This window comes from Amaranthus tricolor, chromosome 5, assembly GCF_026212465.1.
Source record: "Amaranthus tricolor cultivar Red isolate AtriRed21 chromosome 5, ASM2621246v1, whole genome shotgun sequence".
In the NCBI taxonomy this organism is placed as follows: Eukaryota; Viridiplantae; Streptophyta; class Magnoliopsida; order Caryophyllales; family Amaranthaceae; genus Amaranthus; species Amaranthus tricolor.
In genome coordinates this window covers 25,467,073-25,488,309 of record NC_080051.1, presented here as the reverse complement: position 1 = coordinate 25,488,309, position 21,237 = coordinate 25,467,073, and the positions used below count along the sequence as shown (strand labels likewise).

At 29.0% G+C, this 21,237-nt stretch overlaps 2 protein-coding genes across 2 annotated transcripts; one reads left to right on the top strand and one right to left on the bottom strand.

Moving 5' to 3' along the window:
* The first annotated feature begins 15,346 nt into the window (after positions 1 to 15,346).
* LOC130813097 (trihelix transcription factor ENAP2) lies at positions 15,347 to 16,747 on the top strand. The gene has a single exon (XM_057678825.1). It carries the CDS (start codon positions 15,499 to 15,501, stop codon positions 16,480 to 16,482), a length of 984 nt encoding a protein of 327 aa, XP_057534808.1. The 5' UTR covers positions 15,347 to 15,498; the 3' UTR covers positions 16,483 to 16,747.
* Positions 16,748 to 17,311: 564 nt separating this feature from the next.
* On the bottom strand, positions 17,312 to 19,920 carry LOC130813096 (pentatricopeptide repeat-containing protein At4g21065-like). Its single transcript, XM_057678824.1, has one exon. It carries the CDS (start codon positions 19,825 to 19,827, stop codon positions 17,851 to 17,853), a length of 1,977 nt encoding a protein of 658 aa, XP_057534807.1. The 5' UTR covers positions 19,828 to 19,920; the 3' UTR covers positions 17,312 to 17,850.
* Between the last annotated feature and the right edge of the window lie 1,317 nt (positions 19,921 to 21,237).

The window sequence follows — 21,237 nt, the reverse complement described above, 5'->3', positions numbered from 1 at the left end:
ATGAAACGTTGACCCTTTATTGCAGATGGCTAAAAGGTTGGCTTTTTAGAAACAATTTTTCCTATATATTATCTATATTAAAATCTGAAAATTAGGAGATAAATTTCTCTAAACATACTCATTGTATTAGGAATTCATATTATATTCCTTAATTCATGCTATTCACTCATTATAATAATAATTATTTTTTTGTTGTATGTTATATATATATAAAACTTGAAGAAATTACAAGCACCGAAACGAGATTATAAGTCTTTGCAGCCAAATACAAAAATCTAAGAATAAAAAATAACGACTTAAATAACTTAAAATAAATAAATAAACAACCTTAAACCAAAGATATTTAAGATAATATTGTTTACGGAAATTTAATACTAAATTGAGGCACCATTTAGTTTTCCTAAAAGCATTATACCGCCTACTTGCCACCTGGTGCCAAAGCTTAAAACCTGAAATACATTTTTAAGATACCATGATTTGCAACTGATTAATTTTGCAAAGAATAAGAGTTTTAATGAGCAACCTAAGAATTAGGATAAAAAAAAGAGGTTAATTTTCTTTACGCTTAAAGACTTACAGAGAATAATAGTTTGGGGAGGAAGAAAAAATTGTACAGCAACGTCAGCAAGTATGAACATTCTAATAAAATTAAGTCTTTATAATAATGGTAGTAATAACGACACTAGTTCCATGATTATCCACTTCCCCATTTTATAAGGAAAAGTTAATTTTACTTGATCATCAAGTATTAAAATAACCGTTTATTCAAAAAATAAATAAATAAATAATTTGTAAGAGATTATATTTTTAAGAGACGAATTCAAAACAAGAAGCTCAAACTCTTATTTTCTCTTTAATATGTATTAATTGGGCTATTTTCCCCTTATATCTAATGCGTCTCTTGGAGAGATCGTCTCTCACAACAATTTCACTAAAACTTGTATGCGGCGTGCGACTGAAAAAGTTTTATACTTATCGAATTCAATATTTAAAACCCCTACTCCAAGTCTCAATATTTCTTCTCCAGATGCTTAATTTAATTTTTTAGTTATCGACTTCAATCCTTAAAACACCCATTCTACCACTTAAAATGCCAATTCTAACTCTTAAAATCCCCACTCCAACCCTTAATTTTATATTTTATTTACCTATTCCAACTATAAAATATCCATTTTAAAATTTAGACTGTCTATTTCAATGGTTTAAAGTTTGTCAAATTCAAGACTTAAAATGTCTATTTCAAGGTTCAAAATATTTAATTTAAACGTTAAAATGGCAACTAAAAAATATGAGTAGAATCTGTAAGTGGTCGCACATATACGACCGTCTCATAGGAAATTTGCTCCAACAATTTGTGATAAATAAAAAAAAAAAAAAACAAATCAGCCGCGTAATTAATATACAAGGCCCAAGCAAATGCTCTTGAAAAAAAGCCCATAATCAGAAATCTTTTTAAAGAATTTGTGAATCATCTTTCCAATTTCCAACATAACCCACGAAGGAGACTTGGCCCAATATTTCCAACTTTTATTTTTCCATCTTTGCTCTAAGTTATTAGTGCTTTGCTCCATGTTATTACAGTGCTTTTACTTAGAGACCGCTTTTAAAAGAGATGGCTCTCCAGGCCCAGACCCAATAAATAAAAAAAAAGAGAAAAATCTAAAAATTGATGCACGCATTTGATCGTATTTGGAGTTGGTGTTATAACATATTGAAGTTAGTGTTATAACCTATTAAAGTTGGTATTACAACTTATTAAAATTGGTTTTTAGAGTTGGTGTTATAACCTATTAAAGTTGGTACTATAACCTATTCGGAGATATAGACTTTAATAGATTATAATACCAACTCTAATAGGTTATAATACAAACTTCAATAGGTTATAACACCAACTTCAAATAGAATTACACATCACACATTTTTCTAGTAGTTATCTTTTTTTATTAATAATGGACTAGTCCATTTGAGATGTGTCTTTTATAAATACGGTCTCAAGTAAGAATTTGTGGTGTTATTATGGGTTTTTATTTCACAAATTCTTGTACACAAATTATTGTAAGAGACGCATTAGATATATGGGCTTAGTAGCCCAATTAGCACAAATTAAAGTGAAAATAAGAATATGAGCCTTTTGTTTTGAGATCGTCTCTTTGAGAGATGATCTCTCACAAGACGGACTACTGATTTTTCATGAACTTAAACTTTAGAATAATTAAAACTTATAATTATATTTAAACTGTTATACGTTAGTATATATTATACTTAAGACTTTTCAACCTTTTATACTCTAAAATTATCCAACATTATTATTATTATTATTATTATTATTATTATTATATTTTATTTCATAGAAAGAGAATTTGCAAGAAGTTGGTAGAGAGTCGAGCAACAAGCTGAGCACCCACACCCTTTTGAGTACAATAAACTAGTCTCTGGTAAATATAGACCCTAGACTTGGTGCTACTAAAATTACTCAAAGAAAACGATGCAATTAGGGATGAACATGGTTCGGGTCCGGATCGGTCCAACAAGACCCAGATCCAGACCCAAATTTTTTATTGGACCCAAACTCGGACTCGGATTCGTAGGGTCTGAAAATTTTGAGCCCAGACCCTTAGGGTCTAGTGGGTCTAGGGTCTGAATCTAGGTCCAAAACAATTTTATATTTTTGTCCTGAAATTTTTTTAAAATATATTATGAAGTACAATTTTTGACCATTCGCATAAAATTATTTAAACATTTTCGACTAACGAGGATCTTCTTATACTTTATACTAATTGAGCAAAATATATGAAGTTTTCCACATTCAAGTTCTTATAACGAAATATTTATCAAGTCTTTAATTTTTAAAGTATAGATACAATGACCACATTTTAAATTACATGAACCGACAAATTTCAAAATCACATAATGTTAAAAAATATAACAAAATTTCAAACCAAACAATTAAATACACATAATAACTCATATATAATATTTTGAAAAAAGACGTAAATGGGTCCCTGAGTCGAATCTGGGTCTCAAACGTGTGGACCCCGACCCTAAGGTCATGGGCCCAGATCCGATCCCAATTCATAGGGTCTAAAAATAGGCGGACTCAGACCCTTAAAATTAGGGTTTAACATCATATTTATCAAATACAATCACAACTAATATCTAATAAAGTATTATGTCTAAATAAATTCAATTGAGTAAAATGATCTTTTAAAAAAAATTTAATATTGATTAAATAAATACTGATTTTACGAAACATTCCATTGTTACCATGAGGTTGTCCAAATATATTGATTATAAGTAGGAAATAACAGTAATTATAAATCAAAAAAAAAATCAAAACTTTTGAACTTGAAACATACTAGCAACATATATGAAATTTAAAAGATTTTTTTATTATCGTTTTTTATTTTTAGTTTTATTTTTTGAAAATTTAAAACGAAAGTTAGAAAATCAAAGTGGTTTACGCCTTTCTGTTATTAGTTTTCCAAACCATCTTATTTCCAAAAATTTGACTTATTTTTTAGCAATTATGTATTAGTACATTTTACTTTGAAAAAAAAAATTATTTTATCATCAATATTTTTTTTTTTTTTAATTTACTAGTGTAGTTTCGCATCAATAATTTGAAGAATATCATAATTATGGTAGTGGCCAGTGGAAATCATCTTGATGCTTTTCTGCTATTCAACGACACAACGTGTGTAAAAAGAATATGGAGTACACCATTAAGAAGGTGCTGGAACACAAGATCAAAAGTTTTATTTTTATTTTGAAGTTAAAACAATGTTTCTCCGATCACCTTAATCCACCCCACTCAAATAAACATATAATATTATAGAAGAACCGAAAAATTTCATACGATGATTTTATAGAGTTTTGCTAAATATAGTATTTTTATAAGTTAAAATTTGATTGTGTGATATTTAAAAGATTAATGTGTGGCAAGTTTGAAAAGAATAATATAATGTTCTTGTGAGTAAAAAATATGACGTTTCTGCAGTTTGAAAAGAGTAAGGTTTACGCACAAGGCTAGACATTTCATAAAAGATATCCAAACTAAAGCTGCGAGAGTCCACGTAGTTGAAGATACTCTGTCCGAACTTGGAAAAAGTGTTAAAAAATAGAATAAAACATAAACAAAATTATTAGATTTGGCTATCTTTCTATTAGTTAAAAAATATACATCTTTTTTTTTTCTTTCAATATATATATATATATATATATATATATATATATATATATATATATATATATATATATATATATATATATATATATATATATATATATATATATATATATATATATATATATATATATATATCTTTTTTATTAATAAAATTTTTTACATTTAGATAAAACTAGATAGATTCCCGTGCCAAGCACAGTTTATAAATTATTTAAATAAAAAGTTACTAATCTTATATATGTAATTACTAATCATATTGAAACTATACATTGATTTAATTAAAAAAACAGTTAAGTATTACTATTAAATTGAGATACTTATTATTAATATATATAAAACAAAATCATAATATCATGTACCAAATAATATATATTATAAGTATTACATAAAAATGGTAAAAATATTAATATTTTAATATTTCCGATAATAGTTCAAATGGTATTGTGACCATAAATAGTAGCCTCAGGTGTTTCCAGAAGAACTAATAAAAGTAATAGCAAAAATCATTATTATTTTTCTATACGTGCCCATGTCGCACAACAAAACGAACATACTAGTATTCAAGTTTCTTGGTAGTTCTGTAATTAGGTTTTGAGCTAGTCTTATATGAGATCATCTTACTATAAGATAGATTTATATATTAATTTAATTTTTTAATAATTACTTTTAAATTGTAAGTGATCATTTTAAGGTTATAAGTAATCACTCTAAAACTATAAAAAATTATTTTTTAAAAATTATATGTGATCACTCTAAAACAAAAAATATACATTAGGCCAATCCAATACAAATAATCTTACAATTTCATTTAAGAATTAATATATCTTTTTTATGTTGTCGTATTGTAATGTATATGTTCATCCACTTTATCTTATCTCATCATACATATTAACTTTTTTCACACTTCCCTCTGTTCGTTACCATAAAAAATATTCAAGAATGACAAAAAAAAAGGAATTAGATGGTAAATATATCGTTTTTTTGAATAATAAATTATAATGGAAGAAAATAAGAATCATAAAAATTAAAAAAATATTAAGAATTCGTTCGAAAAAATATCGTATATTTAAAAAATATTTTTATAAAGTCAGTAGAAAACATGTGAAGACCATAAACAATATAAAGATGTTCAAATAAAGTTAGTAGAAAAATATGTGAGACCATAACATTATTAAAATATTAAAATAAGGATGAATAAAATTACTTTTGTCCAAAATTTATGATTTAAATAAAAATACTCCTTTTCTTTAAGGGAATAACAAATGGACCAATCCAAAATAACAAATAAGAACAATTTTAAGGACAAATAGACTATCTTTTAAATAACAATTCTATTTCTTAATTTTTGTTCAAAATTACAATATACTTTTGGACAAAACATTTGTCTGCCACTGATCATGACCATCAAGTAAATCTGTTAAATTGAACTGGACTTATGGTCAAAGCCAACTTTTAATCGAAAAAATAGAAGTGTATATATTTCATAAATCAAGGAGATAACATCCCAAAATCATATGAAAATAGGAGAAGACCCATGACTTATAAAGTATACGTACCATTTCTTGTTCATTGATGTGGGAGTAATCAATTAGGATAGAACGTGATTCATTTCAGATCTACCATTCAATTTTTCAACTGAACCTTCGACTCAAATAATATGTAAAATTAAGTTGGATTTATTGTGAATGCCGGCATATAATCGAAAAAATACGAGTTGCACACACTTTAAAAATGTATAAGATGTCTTTCTTTCCAAAACCATATAACAATAAAAAGAAGAACTTTAATGACTTAAAAAGTGTGCTGATGTGGACTCCATTTTATAATCTATCGATATGATGCAAATTATCCCAATTATACCGAGTTGATTTTGGTACTCGGCAAGAACCAAGAGCTCACTATAGGTGAAACGAGCAATTTTGTTAGTATCATTTGAAATAAACTACTGGGACTGATAAACATAGGAGCGGAACAAAGAGTCCCTTTTTATTTTTGTATGTATACAAAATAGAAATCCTTCATTAACCATTTAATTGACAGAAGATAAAAAATTATGCATATTTTTCAATACGATACAAATAACTACATATAAACCATTAAAATAATAAATAAATAGCAAAATAAATAAAATTTTTATGTCATATACCTAAAAATAATAAAAATTGACAAAAAATTTATATGTCAAATATAAGTATAAAAAAGTAATACTTATTATCAAATAAATGGTAAAATAGGTTTCAAACCCTAAACTAATAATTACCAACCGAACTTTATTTAACTAATAAACTATATAGAGTTTTTTAATATATAAAATTTAGATTTTCTGATGGTTCCAGATGATTAGGTACTTTAAATGGACTCAAAACCGCAGATGCTGAAACATGGTGTTTCTGTGGGAAAATTATTTCTTCGTTAATCAAACCCAAACTGCTCTTAAAACTTGATCTAAAATTCTTTCAAAAGGGAAAAAATAATTTGCATGGTAAAGTAAGGATGCAGGGTAAAAGAATAACAGATCATATTTCGAGCAACTATATTATTCGTCATATGACATTAATAGTGTATAATTCCTAGGTTTGGAAATAGTTAGTTCCCATGAAATTTTGTAAAATATTAATATTTGATGTGTTAAAAAAACGACGTTCTCATTTAAGTTAAAAAAATTAATTTTTGATGGATTTAAAAATTCAACCAAAAGAAAAACTATGATCTAAGTGAATTCAGAAAAACAACGATCTAAATCAAGTTGAAAAACTTTAATGTGTGGCGAGTTTGAAAAGAATAATGCTCTCTCTTATTCATCTTAAGTGTCCAATTTACTTTATGCACTCTATCCAATATATTTATTCAATCCTTAATATATCGAGTTATGTATAGTTAAAAATAATAAAAAGTTGATATTAATAATTTTTACATCAAAACGAATCAAATAAGATCCCACATGACTATATTTTAACTTATAGATTAATAATAAAATGCAATTTAAGGGTGATAAATAAATAGTGTCTCAAAAACAAATGAAACACCTAAGGTGAATAGGAGGGAGTATAATGTTCATGTAGATTCAATATAAAGAAAAATAAAAAATATGATGTTCTGGTCAGAGCGAAAAGAGCAAGGTTTGCGAAAAAGACTACAGATTTCATAAAAGATATCCCAACTAAAGTGACCAAAGTCTAAGTATTTGAAAATACTCTATGCAAGTTGGGCATTGAAGAACTTGAAAAAAGTGTTAAAAATAGAATAAAACATGAACAAAATTATTAGATTTGGCTATCTTTCAATAAGTTAAAAACATATATTTTTTATTTATTAAAAATTTACATTTAAATATAATACACAGAAATACAAATAATAAAATAAAATATCTACTAAACTTGTTTTTTTCTGTAAATTATGATGAGCAATTGTGTGTCTTATAAAAAGATATTTATTTGGCTTATCGGATTAATTTCAGATTCATTATAAATTCGGATAAACATCAAATTTATTTTGAACATCTTTAAAGTTATATTTTGTGATTCACATTGCAGAAAATAGATTGGCACGCATGATCGTGCAAAGCCTTTTCTTTTTGTAATTTCAAAAATGAAGATAAAAATAAACCTTGTGATCTTATGTTGTTCCTGCACCTACTCATTAATTTTATATTCTTTTAACAATTATATTACTCCTTGTTCTTAATTGTCATTTTTAGATGTTCTCATTCTTATTTTCATAAAAAATCTTTCAATTTATATCATAATTTTTAGACATAAATAACCTTATTTATCGTTATTTTAATATGTTAATAATGCTTATGATTCCTACATATCTTCTATCAACTTCATTTTGAATGACACTCTCAGTATCCTGCACAAAACGGGGTCTGGGTACTTCAATTTGAATGATACTCCCAGTATCCCGTATAAGGCAGGGTTTGAGTGGGGGGTTTAGACAAATTATACCCGTTCCCCCAAGGAGGGAGTAAAGAAAGATGCGCGCAGTCAAGAAACCTCCTAACTAATATCTGCGTCCAGCATGCTAATGCTCTATCAATTGAACTACAAGCGTTTTTGGTCCTTATATTTTTCTAGTAACTTTATTTTAATAGTTTTTAAATATTTATGATCTATACTTTTACTCTATCAAATTTATTATTTAATAAAATAGTATATTTATTATCTAAAAAATTCTATTTTTTTAATTTAATTGAACATTCCTTGTAAGAACAAGAAAATACGATATACTTTTATATTAGGGAAAAGTGTCAAAATGTACCTAATAAAAAAAATTTCAAAAAAGTACATAATAATTTTTTTTTTCCAAAAACATACCTAATAAAAAATTTTCTTTTCAAAAGAGTATCAAGTAACGGCTTGGGTTAAGTTTTCCGTTATCTTTTTTGCCCATCTTTATAAAAAGTACCTAATAAAATTTTTATTTTCAAAAGAATACCTAATAAAATTTTTTCTTCAAAATAGTACCTAATAAAGTCTTCTTGTAATGGTCATGCCCTCCACAGTTCCCACACCTATTTTGCTTGAAGTCCCTTTCAACAAAATTCTTGTTCTTCTTCTTTCCATCTCTACCCATCATCAAACTCGGGCTTTCACTTGTTTTTTGTAGGTCTTCTTGGCATATTACTAAAAGGTAGAGGAAGAGGCTTATCCGATTGAGAAGTTGGCCAATGTCTGTAACCAGGCATTCCATGAAATGTTGGAGCATAGGTTTTTGCATGTTGGCAATAATAATGTTCTAAGAGTTATATATGATGTTGTGTTTGTATTGGATAATTATATTGTATTCTTGGTACTTTTTGAAAAGAAAAATTTTATTAGGTACTACTTTGAAAAAAAAATTTTTATTAAGTACTTTTTAAAGATGGACAAAAAAATAACGGAAAACTTAACTCTAGCCGTTACTTGGTACTCTTTTGAAAAGAAAATTTTTATTAGGTATGTTTTGGAAAAAAAAATTTATTAGTTATTTTTTAAAATTTTTTTTTTATTAAGTACTTTTTGATTTTTTTCCTTTATATAAATTAATTTCGTAAAAACACATCACTCCAATAATAGTTCAAATGGTATGGTGACCATAAATAGTAGCCACAGGTGTTTCCAGAAAAAGTAAAAGTAATAGCAAAAAGAGTATTATTATACGTGTCCACAGCTAATGTCGCACATCAAAACAAACATACTAGTGTTCAAGTTTCTAGCTAGTTCTGTAATTATCCTTTTTATTTTGTCATAATTGTTTTTAAAGATATGTTTATCTACTTTATTTTATCTCATCATACATATTAAATTTTTTAATATTATTAAAATTTTTCAAGGAAATTAAAAAATATATTATTAAAAATTTTCAAGGAAATTAAAAAAATAAAATTTTTTAGATGATAAATATATTATTTTATTGAATAATGAATTTAATGAAGGAAAATGAGAACCATAAATTTTTAAAATATTAAGAAGAAGTTAGTGGAAAAAATATCGCAAATATTATCGGAAAAATATTTTATAAAGTTAACAGGTAATATGTGGGGACCATAAATAATATAATAATGTTAAAATAGAGTTAGTGAAAAATATATGTGACCATAGGAACGGAAGAAGTATAATTCAGACAATTCAAATGATTTCATTATTTCTTGATTTTTGTTCAAAATTAAAAAAGACAGAGGGAGTACTAACATTTTTTTGTCTCATTATATTTGCAACTGTTTACCCATAATATTTTGATGATGACTAAACTTAACTAATATGAACAGTTTTATTTTAGAGATCATACAGTTAAAAAGATTTGAAGTAGGATCCACGTACTACAAGGTTCGAAGTAGGCTCGTTGATGATAGTGCCTACGGACTTGGTCAAGTACTTTGTAATAATATGTGATAACCAAGTTGAAGTGTAGACAGGAGGTCTCTTAATCCTAGTTGATATCTCAGAGACAGTGCAATGTTCCCACAAATCAAGTCTATAGTTTTACGTCAACTCGAAAATTCTAAAGACAGAGTAGTTCTTGCTTTTCTAGTTAAATATATGGATAAATTTAGTGAATTGCGTATTAAAATAGTAGTTAATTGACAAAGTAATTTAAATTGAAGTAATCCAAGTATAACATTTGAAAAATGGGTTATACTAAGGATGCTTACATTGTTTTTATTGCCAATTAGCTAGGTAAGTTTATTTTCTTGTACAATTTATTGATTTTTATCCTTAGGATAATTATGATATTGTAAACGATTTTGAGTGAAACCTGTAAACTAGACTTGGAAAAGTCTAGGAGAAAGTGTGTGCTTCATAGTCGAAGCTTAGGCTTCATAGTTAAAGCTTGTAAAAGAGTTTGAGTTTGTTCAGGAACTCAAAGGGGCGTAAGAGAGTTAAGTGTATGTTTTATGTAATTGTTGAGAATTGCCTAAAATAAAATAGAGTTTTTAGAAATCCCGAGGGGTGGTGCTTTTTCCTTCTATTTAGGTCTTTTTCACGTAAAATCGTGTTTCTCTTTTATTATTGCTTTACAAATTCAAGTCTTTAATTCCGCAAAAATATAAAAACACTCTAACTAACTCATACAACAATTTACCCCCTTTTGTTGTCTCTAAATAAGTCTACAACAACATTTACATTTTTATTGTGAGAACATTTCTTGGCAAATATTACAAATTTAATAGGACATAAAAAGTACTGCTCTATCGAATTTAAATCGCTATATTTAATTATTTAATCTGAGAACTTTTTTAAAACAACACAATTGAAATATTGAAATAGAATGGGAGAGTAGTTTGAATAAGTAGGGAAACAAACAAAAGAAATATAAATTGTATGAATGATAATAAGAGACAGGAAAAATGTATGGTTAAAAATTATAAAAGTGGTGGAAATTATTTCCATGAAATAAAATGCAGTGATTAAATGAGACTAACAAATTAAATATAAAAAATATGTAGCAGTTAAATATAAGCAGTTAAATATAAAGGCACTATTCTCTAGTGGCAATGGAGAGTTCTCTAATGGTTGGATTTTAAGCTAACCTCTATAATAAGTTTAGCAAAATAAATTATTATAAAAATTTATAACTCTCTTCTATTCATTCTGATAGTCTCGTTTAATTTTTGATATTATATTCATCATTTATTCTTAATTTGTATTTTATTTTCAATTTATTACTTATAATATATTCAACTGAGATCTTGTTTTGATTCGTTACAATGCAAAGATCATTAGTATCAACTTTTTATAATTTTTAATTATACATAATTAGAGATATTAATGATAAAATTATTGCATTGACAAATATACATACTCAAATGAGACTATTAAGATAAATAAAAAGGAATATTAAATTTGACATTATTGATAATAGCTTAAAAATATTTCTTTGCTTATGTTAAAACTCAAATATTTAAAAAGTCATTTGCTAGTTTTTTATTATAAACTTTAAAGGGAGAGAAGTGAGAATCAAAGTGAGCGCTTTTTCTTAAAAATTGTATTTGTTCTCCATCTGAAACAAATTTAAATATTTTTGCATTGTAATCATTTTTAAAGTAAGAAGAACAAATGGCTTAAATTTTATACTCCAGTGATCTACGGTGGAGATTACATTACTCATGTGAGGTTTAGAGCATGTTTAACATGTTTGACTATACAAGATTTTAAAGATTAGGTGCTTTAATATTAAATTACATAGTACTTTTTCTGTTTCATATGACTTGTTACATTTGACTTTTATACGCAATTTAATGCGTTATTTTGATTATCTATATATTGATTTACGTATAATTAATCATTAAAATATCCAATTAGACGATCCAAACAATATCCTACTTGACTATATCTTTTCTTGCACATTAACTGTAATAAAAAATAAATTTAAATGATGAATAGTGTCAATCACCATAAGTAGCAAATATCTTAAAACGGAAGAAGTATATGTTAAGTTTTAAAGATGCAAAGTTGTTAGATTAAATCATAATTTTTGAAATTACACAGAACCTTCACAAAATTTGTCAATTTTTAATCCACCTCTATCAGTGGCGGAGGGAAGGGGGTGTCACAGTAGTCAAATGACATCACTTAATTTGGAGAAAAAAATAGTAGCATTATTAAAATGTATGGGGCTGAGTTGGTTAATTAAGTAGTTATTTTCAAACCATTAGATTTGAAGTTTAAGCTCTGAGAACTACCCCAATTTTTTTCTTTCTCCCTTCTTTTATTCACACTACATTTTCAAACCATTAAATTTATAGTTATTTTCAAGCCATTTATCAATTTTTATCCTTTCAATTGACATCATTTATTTTTTTTCTAAATCTGCCCTTGAATCTTGACCTCTATACATTACATGATGATTGTAGAATCATGTGTGTGACAAGGGCTATAAAAGGGCACACATTGAGCACTCGCATCCATATCCATACAACACAAAAAAAATTGGAAACACAATTAGGAGGGTAGAAATGGATAAGAAAGTAATGGGTTTATATCTTGTTGTAACATTCATCCTTGCCATTATAGGCAGCTCAAATGGGCGTGAAATCATCCCTCTTTCAACCCTCATTAATAATAATAATAATAATAATAATAATAATAATAATAATAATAATATGAGTAGTGTGTCTTGTGCTCCAGAAGGGCAGTCTTGCGCGCCTTGGAACCAGTGTTGCCAAGGCTATTTCTGTAAACCATTTAAACAAGTCTGCCAAAGATGCATTACTTACAGCAATTATTGTGGGCAGCTTGATTACTGCTGTGATGGTCTTAGGTGCGCTTATCATTCTCCATGGGAGGGTCAATGTATCACTGATGATCTGAGCTCCACGACACTTACTAGCTCATAACTTATCTTTATTGATGGCCCCGTTAAGATTTTCTCTATTTCTGCTAAAAATATCTATGTTCTTAATAATGCTTTAATTTGATTATGCATGTTAATTATATGATCACTCATGTAGTGTATGTTTCTCCATGTGATGTTGTGAACTAACTACTAAGTAAGCAAATCCCATCTTTTCGTACTATATTATGAATCAACAGAGTGATCTTATCATCATTAATTATTCGTTCTGTTGAATAAATGATTATTTAATAGCTATGTTTTCATTTATAGTGTGATTTAATTTATTTAAAAAGTTTTATTCAATTACTATGTTTCATTTATATTGGCATTTAATATTAATAAAATACATTTATACTCTTTAACCATATTTATAAAGATTGAAATAGGATTGTTGGAAAGTTCCTATAAAATAGTGTTGGTTCATTCATTTGCATATACACAAATTTTTTTCTTTTTCTATTCACTTCTGAAAACTCTTGTTTTGCTCAATACCTCAGAATATATATTACTTTTGATATTGTATTAATCTTGAGAAAATCCTTCTATTTACACTTGAAATAATAGAAAAATAATTTTATTAATACAATAACAAATTCATATGACACCATACATTTCCAACAAATTAAACACAACGGCTAAAAATATTCTTAGTTTTATTCTCTAAATTTTGAATCTTTCCAACAATTCCGTATATCTCCACAACGACTATTTATCTAAATGTGTCTATAATGAATCTTTTCCAAAATATTGTTAAGATTTAAGAAACAACATAATTTCAGCCACGTAGAATTATCAAATATTTTAAATTGCAAAGTAAATTACATGTGACTTATCATTTCACTTATATAAACCCCTATGTGCTGTAAGTAGAGGTAAACACGATTCGATTTGATTTGGTCTAACACTAAAATTTGACAAAATTAAAAATATCGGTCTGAAAATTTTTCGGACCGGACCGAACCGTTTAAATCACCATACCGAACCGGACCAAACTGTTTTACAACGATTTGATCTTGTTCTACAGTTTTGTATTTTTATATTTTCATCCAAATTAATACATGTATTTATGCAAATATTTCACACCTACAATTAATAAATATAATAATTTGTAATTAGTTGATAACATCAACATCATTCAAGTATATATTGCTATATAAAAATAACTACATCTTAAAATATCTAGATAGCAACTTAATTTTTTAAATACAAAATTATGATTTTTGACTATAGTTGGTTTGCGGTCCGGTCTGGTCTGAAAAATAAAAAAACCGAGACCAGAATGTACTGTAACTTAATTTGAAAAAAAACCAGACTAAACCATTTAAACCGTAGACTAGAACAAATACTAAAATTCCAGTTTAGTCCGGTCTGATTTACGGTTTAAATCAAACTTTGTTCAGCCCGCTGTAACGAAAATACGAAATTCATTTATTACATTAAAATAGTGAATGTAACTCTTGGGATTCTTTATGATGGAGTAAAGAACTAATTTGACTTTTTATAAGTTATGTTTTTTAGCTATAAAAATACTTTCTGATGAACCGTTAATGTTAATTAGCGGTGCGTGCATATTTTTTTTTATTTTTTCTAATAAAATACAAATAAATCACCAAGTCACTTAACGCTTTATATGTTAACTTTTTTTTTTTTTTACATTTTTACTTTTAAACACATCACGATTTTTTTTACTTTTAAACACATGACGATTTATTCTATAAACTCAAAAGAGAAAAATTGACTAATGACATTAAAAATAATGATGTGAAACTTTAAAATTGAAGAAATGAATCAAATAAATCAAGTTCAAATTACGGTCGAATTTGAACTAATTTTTTACTTTTTTTATTATATTATTTTTTAAATACACGTCAAAATTTTAGTTATAACTCTACATTTTTTTAATTCAATAATTTCAATCAGATCAAAATTTCCACTTTTCATTTTGATTGTCCCATTGATTTTGCATTGTTTCTTTTTTTGGCAATAAATTCGCTCTTATTATTTTAATCTCATCCACAAACTTATATTTTATCTATTTTTACCGCTCATTTTTATATCTGACTTTTTTTGTCTCATTCTACAATCCGACTTCTTTTTCCATTAAATTTCACTCATTCAACGCTAGGTGCAAAATGAGTAGGTGGAAAATGCGAGGGACAAAGAGATTAATTAATTACTCTACGCAAATAAATTCTTTATTAAGATATCTCACGGTAAGACGGTCTCATATAAAACTTGCTATTATACAAAAGGTCAAACCTAAAAAAAACCTAGACCCATAAGGGCCAAGCATAAAAAACGGGTCGGGTCTTGTGATTTCACCAAACATTCCAATACCATGATTCCACACCTTAAACTCAACCCCACCTTCACCCACACCACCATCAACATCCACCTTTCTCCGCCACCTTCTCTTTATCTCCAACAGCAACAACAAATCTCTCTATCTTCCTCTCTTCACATTTTCTTTCTTCCTAAGTCCCAACCCAACAACTATGTCTTCTCCTCCATCCCAAACCCAAACCCAAACCCAAACCCAGACCCAGACCCAAACCCAATCTACCCCTCCATCTCCACCCACCGGAATTCCCACCTCAAATCCTCATCCTCATCCTACAATCATCCAATCCCTATCATACTCCCCTCTCAAAAAACCCCAACCAATTCCATGGTCTCATGAAGAAACTCTCAACCTAATTCAAGCTTATCAAGAAAAATGGTACTCTCTAAAACGAGGACAATTGAAGGCTTCTCAATGGGAAGAAGTTGCTATTACTGTTGCTGCTCGTTGTGGTCTTGACGAACCTTCTAAATCTGCTACTCAATGCCGCCATAAGATCGAGAAGCTTCGAAAAAGATATCGTGCTGAGAAACTCAAATTACCCCCTTCTTTTAATTACAACAATCATCCTTGGATCTATTTTTCTCTTATGGATCAGCTTGAAAAAGGCCCTCTTCCTATTTCTGCTGTTCCTCCTCCTCCTCCTCACAAGAACAATGATCCAGTTTCGAATAGTGATGATGATTGTGATGTGGGTTTTTCTAATTTGAGGGGTTTTGATAAAAGGGTTGATGGGTTGTCAAGAACAGGCCGAAATTTGGGGGTTTTTAGAAATGGGTCTGGAAAAATAAACGATTTTAGGAAGAGAATGAGGTTTTCTGAAATGGAAGAAGAAGCAGAAGAAGAAATGTGTTATGAGATTGGGGAAGATCTAGAAGAAGATATGGAGAAGAAAGGAAGAAAAGATGATGATTTGATGGGTGATTTAGCAACCCAAATGAGGGAATTTGCAGAAAGATTTGTAAAAATGGAGGGTAAGAAGATTGAATTAATGAGAGAAACTGAAAAATTAAGAATGGAAATGGAGAGTAAAAGGATGGAAATGATTCTAATTTCTCAACAGAAAACAGTGGAATTGATTTCCAAGGTTTTTAATGGTTCTTCTCAAAAGAAGATGAAGATGACTTCTGAATTGTGATTAAGTTTAAAATTATTCAATCTTTTTTTGTTTAATTTTGATAATTAGTATGTAATGATAATAAAGATTATGTTTGGTGATCTGATCTGCAACTTTGATCTGATTGAAGAATTAGTAGTAGTTGAGTAGGATAATCATATAGAAGTATGATTGTATGATATAAAAGTAGAACTAAAGAAGCAATTTTTAGATTATGTACTTATTCAATTTTCTTTTGAAGATTCTTTACATATTCAAACTTGTCCATCCGCTAATTCTATTTTTTATCCAAATTGAGTTTTTTTTCAGTTGGTAAAAAAGTCAAATATTTTAAAATTACGAAAATAGAAATTTTTGTGATATAGATGGACTTAAAGTGAACAATATTAACATTAAAAAAAAAAATTGAATTTACATTTATACAAATCAATTTTTTTTTTATCATCTTTGAACCGCCTCAATAAGACTCTATTATTGTTGTGTATCACTTATGAAGTGTTTCTTTACTAACTTATATTCTTCACTTTTTACTTTTCTAACCCACACTAGCCAACGATTGTTAAAGGCAAAATATTCTATTAGTTTTGCAATAAAAAAACCTAATTTTGATGTAAAAAGGATTTTTAATTTAGAAATAACTCTCACTCCTAAAAAATTTGGTCAAATACTCAAATTTCACCACCCCTAACACCATAGTGAATAGAAGTGCATTTCAACAATGACACATCTCAAGTCAATGTCTTGATGACAATCAATACATTTCCATTTTTATTTTAGTGATAAATTTTAGCTATGGAGAATTTTTTAGGAATAAAACAGGGAAAAATTGTTATAAAGAGAGGTGGCCTTATTAAAATATTTTTGATGGTATAAAAATTTTATAATATTATTCACGTAAGATTTAAATGACTTCTTATTTTTACTAAAATATAACGTAAATTCACCAACATCAATGCAAAAGCTAACGGGCGCCCCTCAGATGCTAGTCAAGACGAATATTTGTTATCTCCAAATGGATCATTATTCACGCTTGAGCCTCCGCTGCTAAACATGTAGGTGAGCTCTTACAACGCGAGGCTGCAAATCGTGTTAGCAAATGACAATGAACTTTAGAAGCAGAATATGTCTGGAATCAGATTAATGGGAAGGTTCTGCTTCCCATTCTATTGAGCAATCGTAAACTGATCCAGAGGCTGCGATTGCTAGCAGAGTCGAGCGTGTGGTTCCCGGGAACCAGATTGTCGGTCACCAAAGCTGTTGTACTCATTGCTTTGCCACCTGATTCATGAATCCAGTTCCTAAACTTGGTGCATTCCAAAAAAACTCGTTGAGGCAGAATGTGGTGCTTTCTACAGCAATGAGTGTGAAGATAATGATTGACATCTCCGATCACCACTGATCACCACAAGAACAAACACCGCCTTTGACATGATGATAGCGATTGACATCTCTAACAGTAATTTCCCTTTGTGTCACTTTCGAGACAAATTTAATGAAAACATGACAATCCTCGCAAGCTCGGAGATTCTTCGTGATGAGAAGCCTACTGCCCGGTTGAGTGCTAACAAGTCCAAAAGCTATTGCTAGCCTTTCACTATGACTGCAAACCATGCCCGTCTTTTCATCATCTTCAACATCGTGAAACACTGTCCCAGTAGTCGGAACATATCCAGCTTCTGTTACCAGTCCTGTTACCCTCTCTAACTCGGCATATATAGCATCAGACATGGGATGTGCAGTGTCTCCGGAGAGGAACGCATGAACTTCATTTTTCACTTCAATCCAGCTACAAGCTACACTTTTCTTGATTCCTTTATCAAGCATCAATCTTCTCATCCGTGCAACGCCATCCCATTGCCCCGCTTGTGCATATATATTCGACAAAATCACATAATTCCCGGAATCATTAGGTTCAAGCTCAATGAGTTTCTCCAATGCTAATTCACCCAATTCAACATTTCCATGTTTCTTACATGCATTTAGCAACGAACCCCATACAACAGCATCGGGCTTAACCTTCATTTGTTTTATGAGATTAAGAGCCTCGTTTAGTCGACCTGTATGGCCAAGAAGATCAACCATACATGTATAATGTTGCACAGTGGGATTAATATGATATTCTTCAGTCATTAGGTTAAAATATTTCCATCCTTCATCCAGTAACCGACCATGACGACAAGCTGAAAGTACCCCAACAAAGGTAATATGATCAGGCAAATAACCTTGTCCGATCATATCCTCAAATAAATCAATTGTATCAATAGAATAACCATGCATAGCATATCCAGTAATGATAGCATTCCATGATACAACCCTTTTCTCTTTAAGCCTCTTAAACATTCTACTTGCCACTCTTACCGATCCACATTTTGCGTACAGATCAACAAGCGCGGTTTTTACCTTATCTTGAGACGAAAACCCTTGCCGCCAACTAAACCCATGAATCTCCCTCCCCTGAGGAAGAGCAGCAATATCAGCGGACGCCGAAATAACTGTAACTAGTGTAGCAACAGTAGGCCTCTGATTAGCAAAAACCATCCGACTACACAAAGTAAGAGCATCTTCGGGATGTCCGTTTTGAGCATAAGCAGCAAGCATAGAATTCCATAAAACAACATCTCTGTTCACAATCTTATCAAAAACACCCCTTGCACTCTCTACAGAACCACATTTAGCATACATATCAATAAGTGCAGCTCCCACAAATACATCATTCTCCCAACCGGTGCGAATAACATGCTCATGAATTTCTCTCCCATCTTTAACAGCTGAAAGTGCAGAGCAAGCCTTAAGTACAAAAGGGAATGTGAAGTTATCAGGCACAAGCCCATGATCAAGCAATAAATAGTAAAGTGAAATAGAAACATCATAAGGTCCATCCCAAGCATACCCACGAATTAAAACATTCCAAAGAAACAGATTACTCTTTGGCATTTTATCGAACAGCTTGTGTGCATAGGCCAAAGCATTACAATTACAATATAGATCAACAAGTTTTGTAGCCAAACCCACATTTGAAGATAGCCCAAGTAAGACAATGTGGGCATGAATTTGTTTACCAGGTTCAATAGCTCTGCGAGAAATACAAGATTTTAAAAGTGATGCATAATCTGCCGGAGATGAAATCCAATTGGGTTTAACTGAAAGATTAGTTCTTGAAAAAGGGTAAGTAATATTGTTATTGTTGCTGTTGCTATTTGATTTAGTACTAATTACTGGTCCAAATGAGTGATAATTAGAAATATTTGGATCTAATGAGGGTGAAATGGAGAAGAATGATGTGTTAACACCATAGCATATTAGGTAGGAAAATGAAGATGAATAGTAAGAGATTTTCCGCAAGTTTATTGCGGCGTTTTGCAGCATTTTCGACACATTTGATGGAACACAATGATAAAGGTGGTCTTCAAGTGTGTGCCTCAAAATTAGTTGTATTAGCAGTTAGCACTCACAGCCAAATGACTGAATATGTTGTATATAAATCGATCAGAAATCATGGACAAAGTTTGACACTAAAATTTATAAATTTTATTTTAGAAGAATATATAAAAATAGAGAGAGTACGTCATTTGAATTTTAATAGTAATCTCTGAATATATTTATAAATATAAAAAATTTAAAATATATTTATATAAAATCTTGTTAGATACGTGTCGATGTATAAAATTTTTATATATTTTTATAAATTTTAATAAAATATATTTATACATATAACGCTTAAATTATTACTTGAAAACTATTTAAAAAAAGTCGATATAACCTTGTAAAATAAGGGTTAGAATTGCTTAAAATGTAATGGAGGATCCATTACTTAATTTAAAGGCTAGAATTGCTTAATGGAGATTAAAAAGAAGAATTTTAACATTTTATTTATTATTTTAAAAAAGTGTCAAAATCTTAATATAAGCGGTGGAGAAAAAATAATAGAGAGAATCCTAATATATAAAACGAAGGTACTAATCAACATCTTTAAATATAAAATAAGTAAAAAGATTTTACTCGTAAATCGTAATGCATGTCACTTGTCACATGACAATTCAAAATTTTGCTCAACACTAAAGTAAATGAGGATCACTTCAAAAAACCAAAAAAAAAAAAAAAAAAAAAAAAAAAAAAAAAAAAAAAAAACCTTAGGTCAAGATTTTTTTTCTTAAAAAAAAATTACTTTTTTCAATCCTTTGAGCTTGTAAGTTCCATAAATTTTGAATTTGGAACAAACTCAATGAAAAATAATTGTCAATTAATATGCCTACCCCTTCATTTTTCAATTAATTGTAACCAAATATGAATGTAGGCCCAGAATATCACTGGACAATCCAAAATATTAGCAAAAGCATCTATTGATCTTAAACGTGCACAATACATCCTTGTATCAATGGGAATGTTTCCCTCGTAATTACCTCAAGTGTCGGAGAAGGTTTTGGAAATTTAGAACTAAACGAGAAACACTGATGGTAGCGCGATAAAAATAAACCACGATTTCCACTTAACTAAAAACTGCTCCCTACTCCAAAGATGACAACTTCACTACATTGCTCCGCATTGTAATTGTCTCCATTGGTTGATAACCACAGCAATCATCTTCTCACAGATTTCAACAGAGCAAGAGCTCGTATGATTTTGCTCTCTTCTCACAGCTTCCACTTTCCGTATCACGTAACTCTTTTGTTCAGGAAAAGGGTATTGATATAAAGCTTCGAAAATGTGCAACCAAAGATTAGTACAGTTACGACAGACAACAGGAGTGAATTACATAAAATGAACATTTACAGAGCT